A 12112-nucleotide genomic window follows, 5' to 3' on the forward strand; every position below is an offset into this window, starting at 1 on the left:
TTATTATTTCCCTTATGAATTCTCTTAGACAAACAATGTAAACATCAGCCTCATTTCTGCTGAGCTTGAAGTGCCTGCAGTGACCATAATGGAAGTGTTCAGCATATCAGCTGGTGACATGACTTCTGCAAGCAAGCTCTTCCTTTGTAAGAATTTTTAGTATCAGCTTCCTAGCTCTACAGAAATTCCCAGTACACCATGATTTAAGAACCTGAGGTGAGATCTCATTAAATGCAAATTGAATTTTGCCATTAGGTATGGAGTTTGAGTTTCTCATAACTCTAAATTTTTTAACACAGAAATTTTAATTTTCATAAATCTAAGAGAAGGTTCTGCAGTCCTTCACATCCACTACCAACAGCACCGTTTCACCAAATACGGGAGGAATCACCATAAAAAAAGGTAACAAAGGACTTAAGGGCTTGATACTGCCTTGCTTCCATCCAATAGAAAGTAATGTCTGTATCAGAGTATGTACTGCAGAAACGTGACACCACTTGGCAAAGCTACTAATGATTAAGTTTGGCCATCGCCAAAGCATGGAAATAAAGCGTAACAGTGAGATGTGAATCCTTCAGGGGAATTTCAGGAGAGGCTAGAAGGACAGGATTATTCCAAATCAAATCCACTTCTGATCCTTGTAGGGGTTCCCCATCCTACAGACATGTCATAGATACTTCTGTCAGCTGTATGAAGAATACAGTAGCCTGTGCACAGCCTTCTACATGGAAATTGTGAACGGCTGCACCAATGCTGAAGAAAACTCCTGAGCCTGCTCAGGTAAACCTCCACTCATGTACCCTTGGGAGGTCCACCTGGCTTCTAGGTGGGCTTGGACAGTTGGTTTTGTCTCAGGGTACCACTGGGGCAGCCCCCAAGGACAATGTAGACATACTGTACTGAACTAATACTGACAGTAAGTGGAAAGCATACTTTTATTCCTGTTCTCTGGTATGCTATAGCTATTTTGTAATCCTCAGTAATAGTGGAAAACGGTACCAACCCAACAATTTCCCCAGTGGGCAGATGGTGAAGCTAGGTAAATTCAATCAAAAAACAGGGACATATTTTCAATAACAACAGTAATTTACTACTGAAACAACTACAAAAGCAAACTTTCTTTTCTCTATTTCTTGATCTTTACAGGCCAAGACTGCAGGCCCCTTTTGTTTACGTGCTTTATTTACCATATTCAGTACGGTTGTTGAATTCCATATTAGCACAACTGGATGAGATTTTTGGTCTGCTTAACTCATGTCAGACTAGATGAACTAATGTCTTTTTGCAACTACAAACTGTGAAAAATGTATTTCTGATGTACTGAAGACATACCTAAAATTAATTACCTCAAAAAAAAGAGAAAGAAAACCTTTCTGCAGAAAAACTTTGAAGTAAATAAGTACTGCAAAAAGTAAAATTACTACAGTTAAAAGTACAGACTCATGAAGATTTTTTTTTATACAGTGTGCCTTCCTGCTCTCTTGATAAATACACTAGAGATATTTCCAAAGACATACTTGGAACTCTGAAAACATACATATTAGAATTATCTGAGTGTTTGACTCTGAAGAACTTATTTTAGTTGCTTATAACGTTCATTTTCAGAAGTGCATCTGTAAAGACCGGACTCAACAGAAAAGTTAAGAATCAAAGATCGGGAGATTTTGTGAAAGCTTCTGGTAAAACAGCAGCAACAACAAAATATACAGGACAGCTTTTCATAGCATAAAGCATAGATGGATATAATGTAAAAATACGATCACATGAAAAACTAAAATTTAAATTCAGAATTATGTAAGAATATATATTTCCTGGTATTTCTACTTGAACCTAACCCCCAAAAAAGTAGAAAAACCACCTTACTGATCAGTCTGAATTGTCTCTCCCCATCTCTCACCTCCACCCAAGTATTCAAGTTCCATTCAGGCTAAAATAGATTTCTGCTGCGTAACTTCTCAGAATACTCTTTCTCCCCGTGTCCCCTTCTTCTTCCTCCCTGCCCTGCCTTGGTATCAGAGAGAGCTGCATTCCCAAGCACACTAATCACTGGGTTCAGGCTGTACTATCAATATGCCCTGTGGAAAAACCTCTAAACATATGGGTTAGTACTGTTAGAAACCAGGCATGTGTAGCAGCAGCTGTCTTACTTGGCATAGCTTTTGTCAAGTTTTCTGGCACAGGTTCCACAACCACGGACCTCTAATGGCCACTGGTATCAATCAACATGCTTGGACTAATTCTGAACATAGAAGTTTCACATTTCAAGAAGTTTCACATTTTAACAACTATTTTAAGTCAATAAGGCTGATCTAATACACAAGAACATGCTCACTGCTAGCCCAGTGGCATGGCACCTTGCCTACTTTGCTGCCAGCTAAGATACCAGGAAAAGAACAGTGGAACCTAAATCCCCTTTAAGGACAGAACACACTCAGTTGGCCAGGGAGAATGCCAACTACAGTATCATGTTTAATTCTTAAACACTAATGACTGATTCGTGGCAACAACCCCAAAGGGAAATACCTGCTATTTTAGCAGTTCATGAGGCACATTTTCAGGCGATGTTTTTTAACACTATCTGCAGGAATTCTGTTTTGTAACTCTATGCTATTAATAAATCTTTGCATTTCAAACTGAAAATTTACCACCCTTCCCAAATTTCTTTTGAAATAGACTGGGAACAGAAACCTTCTTTGTGATGCAATGAGTAAGATGACAAGGAATACAAAAAGAAAAGAGTAATAATATGCTTTAGTTGAGACAATGAAAGGCACTGGGAGGATAAAGCTGTAAACCCCTCGACCTCAGTGATGCTATGGAGATTCTGCCAATATTCAGTCATATTGATGTTGCAATTCTGCCTGGATAAATTATGTGTCCTATCTCCAGCAAGAAAAAAGAAATTGGTTTGAAAATATTCTAAAAATCCTTTCCCCTTACCTTCTTCCTCAGTACATTTTCAATACTCTTACTGCCTGAGCTACTGGCTGTCATCTCCACATAATCCACATAAAAGACAGAGGAAGAAAAACTATTCTATGGTCAACTGCTAGAGACACTACAAATGGTATCTGGCACTGAGCTGAACACCTGAACATGTAACAAACACTTAGTTGCCCTATTATTACAGTACAAAAATCTGTAGTTCTTGATGAACAATGCACAGAACAGTAGGAAAAAGCCCCAACCACGCTAATTTTAGGTATGAAATAAACCCAAATAATTTTCAATTTCATTCTAAACACCTAGAGTTTGTAAGAATAGTGCCAATACTGGGCAAAGGATGCCTCAGTAGTCTTAACCTTAAATACCTCGAAGGCAGAGACACTAATAATGAAGAATCTGAAAGTAGGTGTACCCCATGCAATTATCCCTTTGCTAACTCTGCACAAACTTCAGCCTGTGTGAGAGTTTCTTACGCATTTATAAAGTGATCTCAGTCAGGTGACAAAACATGAAAAAAAACAAGTCAGAAAAAAGTATCAATTACATGTACACATTGAGCATTGATATTAATCTTCAAAGATTTCTATTAAGAAAAGACAATCTTATATACCTGGTACAAACACATACATGAAAAATCTGGACCTATTGCAGTTGACACATTTTTGAAACTGGTCATCATGAAACAACAATTTCAACTATTGTTGAAATTGCACATATATGTGCAATATATGCACACTAAGGCATCTAAACCCCTTATATCCCACCACCCAAAATCTGCCTTTTAAAATTGGAACTATCAGGATAAATGCTTTCAAGCAAATTCAGTTCTAATCCTGACAGTGTTTGAATTGGACATCTGGAAAAAATCTTTGAGCTATACAGATACTGTGACACTGGAACAGGTTACTCAGGTTGCAGAATTTCCATCCCTGGAGGTTTCCAAGACTTGGCTGACTGATCTAGTGTTGGCAGAAGTCCTATCTTGAACAGGAAGCTCAAGGAGGACTAAATGACCTACGAAGGTCCCTTACAAATAACATTTCTGTGATTCGGTGAAAGCAGGTATATGACAGAAGTTGAGCTTCCAAATTATCAGAAGAAATGACAGTGCACACAGATTGAGCTGTTGAAGACAAATCACTAGACAGGAAATCCATGAACCAGTGTCTCTCACCTCTATCAGGTAGAAACAGCTTTTTCTGAAATGGTAAACAGAACGAGCAAACAAGCTATATAACTTTTAGCTGTGTGTCTGGAGCAAGTGCTGAACTCCAATGAAATCAGATGTTGAGACATTTCTCTTGCTCTTGCAGAAAAAAAAAGGGAATCTCCTACTGCAAGAAAAGTAAGTTTGCAGCATTTTATGCAGACCATTTAATATTAAAATGTAATGAGAACATTTTTCAGCATTGCAAAGTAAAAACTCTACATTGAGGAATACTGTAATAAAAAGATACTGTTTATATAAGTTTGTTGTATTTCTTTCTGTTCTGTCTTTCACTTGGCACTCTCACTTTTGTTGGAGAACATGAAGCACTTCACAAAATAAAACCTGAAAACTGGGGCACAGACATAATACTGTCTGCAGAAGCCACTCTTTTGGGAAAAAATACATCATTATTTATTGCTTTGTTAACCAGATTTTTAAAAATGTAAAAAAATTAATTGTCACTTTACAATTGCACAATTCCTCTCAGTGCAGAACATCAAGCAAACAAACCGTACGTTAGAACTGAGCTAAATTAAGGATACAAAGCTCTAACCACAGTGGATACTTCTTGGTCTCCCAGAGCTAACATTTCTCCCAAATGAATCCTGTGCTGCTGACAGGGGTCCCAATCCTTGATCTATGATGCTCAGCTTCACTTTACGAGCTAGCTCTATTTTGGGAATATAATAAATTTCATTTAAGTAATGATTAGCACTCCCAAGTCTTATGCTAGAATAACAGTAGGTAAATTGAAGATTTTTTTTACAATCAAAGGCTTTACTTCCCCCCCCCTCCTTGCTTTATGTTTTCTTCCTTTGTGAACAGGAAACATCTTCTAGGGCTGGATTAATTGTATACATATTTTAGTAAGACAAAACACAGAAGAAGCTTTTTCCAGCCCAGTTTGAAAATAGGTGAAAGAACAATTTAGAGAAGATTTAGTGTACCAATTTTATCAAACAGATGGTTAAAAAAAAAAAAAAAGCAGCAACAAAGGTGAAACGTTTCCATCAGTCCCTGTATAGGAGATTAATATTCTGTTTCTGACCAGGACAAAATTACATAACCAGACACTGGTCTGAGTAAGGTGAACTGAAACAGAAACATACTGCACTAAGCTTTGCTATCTGAAATGTAAATTTCCTCACTACAGAGCACACCTGCTAGTGTCATGACAATTACCTGTTAAGGTTAAGGCACTGTCACTGTCTCCCAAAATGAACTCATTATTCAGGGAAACTCATTCTGGTGTGAAACACAAAAACTATCAGCTCAGAAGTATTTTATATGTAAAGATAGCAGACTAAGATAAATGGGCATTTGTTGGTACTGAGAAAGACCCAAGACCTGAAAAGCTATGGAAGAATATCTATTAATTAGGGAACCTACAATTCTAGAAGATGCAGAAAGAAAACCCACATGAGGTTTTCATTACACAAACACACAGCTGCAGATACTCTTCTTACACCAACACTGTATTTCATGCTTGTTTCAAAGCAAATCTTGGTAGAGCTGGAGCACAAGAAGGAAGACATTTTTCAGATGTCTCTGCAGAACAGGTGATCTGAAATTCCTGCTGCAGTCTGCTGACTCTAGATGACTCCCTGCAATACTGTTGCTACTTATGCTGCACCTTTTGAAAGCAGAAGGCAAGCCCATATATAGCATCTTTGATCCTGGTGCAGCTTCTTGCTTAATGCAGTGTTAACCATTATGCAGAAGTACTGAAAAAAATTCTAATGAAACTGAGTCTTTCTGCCAAAAAGATGACTGATTTCCTGCATCAGCTCTAGTTACTCGGGTAATTTTACAAGGCAGTATCACTCTGGCTTGACTGGATTTGAGACTAACAACAAAGTATTCTGTCCTCAGAAGATTTATCTTTCCATCCTAAAATAACACTTTAATTTCCTCCAGTACCTCAGCAGTCACAACTAAATACTGATTTGAAGGAAAAAAACCCTTTCTCTAACTGCATTAAAGACAGAGAGATAACAGAAATATACCTTTGTTATTTTAACCAACACTTACTATTTACCTCCTTTGATTAATACACTTAATTTGGTATACCATAAATCAGTGATTTGAAGGTATTGCTCTTCAGCTAACACTACGAAGTAAGGCTACAATACTGATATCTTTCAACACTGTTAAGAAGTGAGACAAGTCGCAGAAAAAGTAACCGTGGTTTAATCCAGGCTGTGGGGCTGTACACTTGTAACTGGCTCTGTTTTCTGCAAAACAGAACAGGTAGTTTCAGTCCTGGTCCACAGGTGCCCACATTCCCAAAATTAACTTGACCTTGCACTAGTAATCTCTCTTCTTGAAAGTTCAAGCTTACATCATATCACAAGAAAGGAAAAAATGCTGCAATTCTCCCTATGCGGTGCTCCATTGACTGTGTGGATGAAAAGAATCCTAAGCAAAATTAACTGTGATCCTAAGCAAAAATAATCACTGACAGACTAGGTCCATCTCACTCACATTACATTCACTGCAGATTCTTACAAATAGCTGGAGCAGGATGCGAAAAGCTGAAGAAACAAGTAGATACATGAACTGCTTTATTAAAGGCTCTAGTCTATTGTTACTCCTCCATTCCTCCAGCTCTTTTGTTTTAAGTTAGTTTTACAGAAGCTTTTGCAGAATTAAGGTATCACAGATACTTACGTTTGATGCTGTTCAACCTACTTTTGGGCACTGAACAGTCTACAGCTGCTGAAAATAAGAAAAAAACAAATGTGAGTGATTCAAGATTTACTTAGGTTTTGTGATGGCTAGAAAGAAGTAGCAATAAAACCACACAGAACAAAGACTACTTGAATTTGAACACAGCGATTCTTCTCCATTTTAAAATATGCTAGTTACTATGTATTTGAAGTATTAAGTTGATACTAATACAGGCAGAGAATTTGTGAGATAAAGATGTCAAAGTAAAATATATTTGAAGGAAGAATCATCACAAATAAAGATTCCTTACAAAAGTTGTCTATACATTTTGTGCTGATAGCATTGAACTGCACACCTGAGGATACTAAGTATGTTACATGGTAGAAAGAGAACAGTGTATTTGTGACCATGGCTTCTGGCAGAATCCAAAGTCCCCATGTACCTCCCTTTAAAGCAGACATGAAAAAAAGGAGGGATGATGAAGAGAAGCAGCAGAGCCACCTCCAACCCTATTTCTGAACATAACTAGAAAAAGAGTATACATTGTTTTGGGAGGCATTTAGATAACATTCATTTCATAACTCTCTTAAAACTTTCACGCATTTAATTTAAATACTCAGGACATCTTATCAAGCCATAGCATTCATACGTTTAGGACTGAGATCCCCATGACAAGTTTATGCCATGAAGAACGAAAATAGGCTGTGAACTGTACAACATTAACGACTATGTACAGACTTTTCTTAGCTCTGTGCACGATACTAAGTTTTTAAACACAGTATTTCATACTCCTTACATGACCTAAAAAAAAAAAAAAACTTTGGCCGTAATAGAGTTTGATTTCAATAGCAGCACTGACAACAACGTATGGTCAGTTCATAGTGGAGTAACCACACATAGCTAAATCTGAATTTTTTTTCATCAAGATCTCAGCATAATTAAGAAAGATACAAACAGGTACAAGTTCAATAGGCTCCAGATTTCATATTTGTCTTCTGACAAACACAAGTACCTTCTAACATTAGAATATGTGCAAAAAAATCACACATTTTTAATGCTCAATACAGATTAGTAACATGATTTTCTCATTTACAAACATACAGGGCAATTTTCAAAGTCCTTAAAGCTCACTAATACAACTGATTACAACATGAACAAAAGACAATGAACATTTTTGAAATAAATTAAAAGACATACTGTCTAAGTTTTACTGGAAGTGTTCTGCCTTTGTTCCTAAAATAAATTCTGTATGTTTGCTCTTGTGATCATCTCCATGATTAGCAGAATGAATCTAATACAGGACAAAGTATCCTAAAATTAAGTGTTACCAAAGATACTACCTTAAGGAAAATGTGTTCATCCAAAACTTGCAATCCTTGTTGACGTCAGTTTGAGTAAGGAACAGGAAGAAAATTACACTTCCTACAATCCAATTAATTCCCTCTTGATATAATCCTATTCTCAGAGAATGAGCTAAACCTGGGGGTAGAGAGTTCATTCATATATGCACATTTTTACCTTTGGCTGAAAGGATTCTGCTATAATGAAAAACCATGTGATCTCTGATCAGGTATTGGTTAGTTAGGCTTCGAGAGGAGTCAATGCAGAAAGCTGTAAGATTAAAATATATCTGAACATTACAAAGGCAGGCACAAGAATACTAAAATTTTAAACAGTTATTAGCTGCAATTCGAAGTCACAAACTTTAAATTACTGTGTGCTTCGTTGCTCAACAGCAGTCATTTTTCTTTACCTGTTACTATCACATGAAATCATCCTGTCTCCTCCCCTGCCACTGAGCCATTAACTCAACCAATAACTACGGAAGTGGCTGAAGTTTGACTCCGAAAACATCAGCACCGACACTTCCCATTTCTCCATTCTATGATCTTTTGAAAGAAATGTCTGAGGTGGCAGTGCAACACAGAAATATATACTAACCCACATAAACTACTGACTTTAAAGGAATATGTTTAACCCCAAGGGTTCCTTAAAGCAGTAACCTTATATATATTTCAGCTAATATAGATGTGACATCTTTCTTTATTTGTTTATATTGTGAACTGTTTGTAGTTAGCAGTACAGTCAAGGCAAAACTTACTCCTCAAAAGTATTTTCAGTAATGCATACTAAATGTAAGTACTATTAAACTTCACCAATTAAGCTCAATGCAAAGGTTTTAATTATAAAAACATTTGAATCATAAAATCAATGAATTCACATAAAAGGAACCATATCAACTTTCTAATGAAAGCATACATGTTACTTACTATTACTCTTGGTACTTAAGTGTCCTTTAAACGGACTTGCTGGACCACATCTGGGAATGACAACAGCTGGATATTCATTCGCTTTAACAAAATGTCAAATAAAACACAAATGTTAAAAAAAAGAAAATGTATATTTTAACATACAAGATAAAGAACCGAATCTTTCTCCAAAGAACTCATGAAAGGCTGTCATGGACTTTTGTCACAAAGGAAAAAAATATTTAAACATTGTATATTATGACTGAAAGACAGCAGTGTAGTTAAGTAACTTAATCTAAACACCAAGATACAATAGTAGTGCTTTCACTGGTTCAGGGAGTTAAACAGCAGAACAGACCATTAGATCACTTCAGTCTGAACTTTACATCAGTCATCAAACTGCACAGACACATAAGCCACGGTTTTGTACCTATGCTAACCTCCAATTTGTTTTAAAGTTCTATTGATAGAATATTATCATTATGTCAAATGACTAATGTGAAAAACAAAGTTCTGCATCTCCTCAAAAATAATGCTGTACTGTCAGGCTCACAATTATACCCTGTTGTGCAGATTTCAAAATGTGTACCTGAATTAATTGAGAATCTACAACACTTTTAGAACAAATTTTAACAGGAGATACGCTACTACTGATAATACTACTGTATACAAAACATTCCTTTAAGGCATCCAAGATATGTAACATGTAAAGCAAAACAAGATTTCTTGAACTGACTACATATACCACACTTACTTAATATTGATTCTAAAAGCATACAGCCAGTTCCTACAAATTTATTATTACTATCATGGTCCATACGGTCTTCCCATTCCCATCCTACTTCTCATCTGTCAGTGCAAGAGTCTGCAACTGCCACGTAAGCATCTCCTAGCAATTGGAGGCACTACAGCTCCGGGGCAGTAACTGTGCTCTACACTTAACTGGTCACCTCCAGCTTTCCGCCCTTCACTGGATAAAGACACATATGGGACCTACCAGAGATGAGTGGGAATCTCTTCTCAGTGGCCTCCAGCTGGGCTGACAAAGGCAGACATAATTACAAACTGACTGGGGGGTGCAAGAAGCAATGCTGGAAGCCATGCCACACATATTAAAAGCCCCTTAATCCCACCTCTCGTAACGTACCTCCTGCATGCCCAGCACCTGGCTTTCCAGGGCTTTTTTTCCCATTTCCTACTATTCTATAATGACTGTTAGAGCACTATTGCAATTATGTATGTAACTAGTGTATTCTATAACTTTAAGTGCAACAGCATGTTGCACAAGATGGTTAAACACGGTGTCCGACTATTAATTAGTAGAGATTGCAGCAAACCAAATCATTCCTTTAACAGTGTTTTAATATCAAAGGCCTTATAAAAAGACATATTGTACTAAATTTCAGGTGACTAGGAACAGTTTGGGAAGCAACAAGAAGTATCTTAAGAAAATAAATAAAATGAAAATCATTAGCATATGTTGAAATTTGCAAGTATTGTCTTGGGAACCTGTTGTGAAATGACACTAAATCTGCATCCATAAACTCAATCCCTGCTCTTATGAAGCACAAAAAATACCAGGGCAATTTTGAATTAGTACCAGGATTTCACCCTTAGAAAAAACAGCCTTTATACACTATGGGCTTCTGTGGCTTCACAGTGTTAGAGGTGGTGTCTGCAATAATAGTGCTCCCACTACTTTTTGCTGTGAAGCTGCCAGACCAGCATTAGGGAAGTTACAAGAAGGGGGAGAAAGCTACTGCAGATTTTTTTTAACCCTGTCCTGCAATTGGTTTATCTTTATGCTGTTTTCTTTAAAGCCAAAGGACAACATTCCTGTTCATCTGCATCAATTTCAAATGGCTCATTTTAAAATTCCCCTCATGCTATAATTCTTCCTAATAACTATTTGTGATTTAAACGTACATAGCAACAATGTTAAATTATTTTTATAATATTAAAATTCCACACACAGCCAGAATTTATTAGATCTAGAGTGACTGTCTCCATAATGACAGCAAACTTTTGTCAATAACTGCTTTATTTCTTGCTTACATATTATATTTCTCTACCATACACTATTACGTATCAGTGGTATTCGCAGTCTAGCTGGATACCCACCCTGAAACCCCTGACTTCCTGAAGTTACAAAGTTCACATGTTTAAAGAATGCAAGTCTTGGAAAGACTTAAATGTTAGGTTATAACATTGCAGTTGATAAAAGTTTGTCCTAATGATAAAAACCGCCACATGTGCCAGAAATCTAGATTGCAGCAGACACCTAAGAATCAGAAGTGTTTTATTCACAGTTGCTCGAAATAGCCTAAATATTTAGGTATTTTCTTATTTCAGAGCTAGGTTACAATTCCCAAAGGAGACACACGTGATACTACTAGATAAACGTTTACACCACCACCTCTAACTCATGTTTATGTGACAGAATCATAGAAAGGTATGCATGAACATCTTTAAAAAAGCAGACATTGTTAAAACTACAGTGGATTCTCTTCAGGGAAGCTAAATGACTTTGTCCTGAGTTAAAGATGCTCAGAAATCCGTTGCTTTTACTGCCTTCAGCTGGACATGTGTCTGTTCAGCACTACAGGAAAACCAGAGGATTTTGAAATGTTCACTTGCTTTGCATCACCAGCAGATGGCGCCGGGATAAACTCTATCCAAAAACCCCACTGGCTACTGTTTTGTCCTTTACAACCAGTCTGCATCAGGCCGGGGAAGTGGTGCTGGCGGTGTGTCAGCTTACCCCCCCGCGTCCATCCAACATCATTATTTCATAGGCAAGAAAAACCATCAGAAAGGGTCAGGAGGGAGAAATTAAAACATTTCAGCCTCCTCTATTTCAATTATGGACACACAGACAGCACAGAAATCACTCTCAATCGACGCAGAACCCCCCCATTCGCTGAAATCTCAAAGGCACTGGAAAAGCAGCACCATTTGTCAAGCAGTCACCGACTGTGCAGATGCTCATGTCCCTTGCACAACGTTCCCAAAGCTCAGTGCCTCCTGCACGCTCTTA

At 37.2% G+C, this 12112-nt stretch overlaps 1 protein-coding gene across 2 annotated transcripts in view; it reads right to left on the reverse strand.

Moving 5' to 3' along the window:
• SPATA7 (spermatogenesis associated 7) overlaps positions 1 to 12112 on the reverse strand; it is a 55701-nt gene that overhangs the window by 36869 nt on the left and 6720 nt on the right. Inside the window, exons 2-4 of one of the 2 annotated variants that reach the window (XM_037394204.1) lie at positions 9097 to 9177; positions 8345 to 8437; positions 6827 to 6871 (exon numbers count right to left, since the gene is read on the reverse strand). In XM_037394204.1, coding sequence (XP_037250101.1) covers positions 6827 to 6871; positions 8345 to 8437; positions 9097 to 9177 — 219 coding nt within the window. Of the gene's footprint in view, positions 1 to 6826; positions 6875 to 8344; positions 8438 to 9096; positions 9178 to 12112 lie in introns of both variants that reach the window. The other variant, XM_037394203.1, reaches the window with a different exon arrangement.

The sequence above is a fragment of the Falco rusticolus genome, chromosome 7, assembly GCF_015220075.1.
Source record: "Falco rusticolus isolate bFalRus1 chromosome 7, bFalRus1.pri, whole genome shotgun sequence".
NCBI lineage: Eukaryota > Metazoa > Chordata > Aves > Falconiformes > Falconidae > Falco > Falco rusticolus.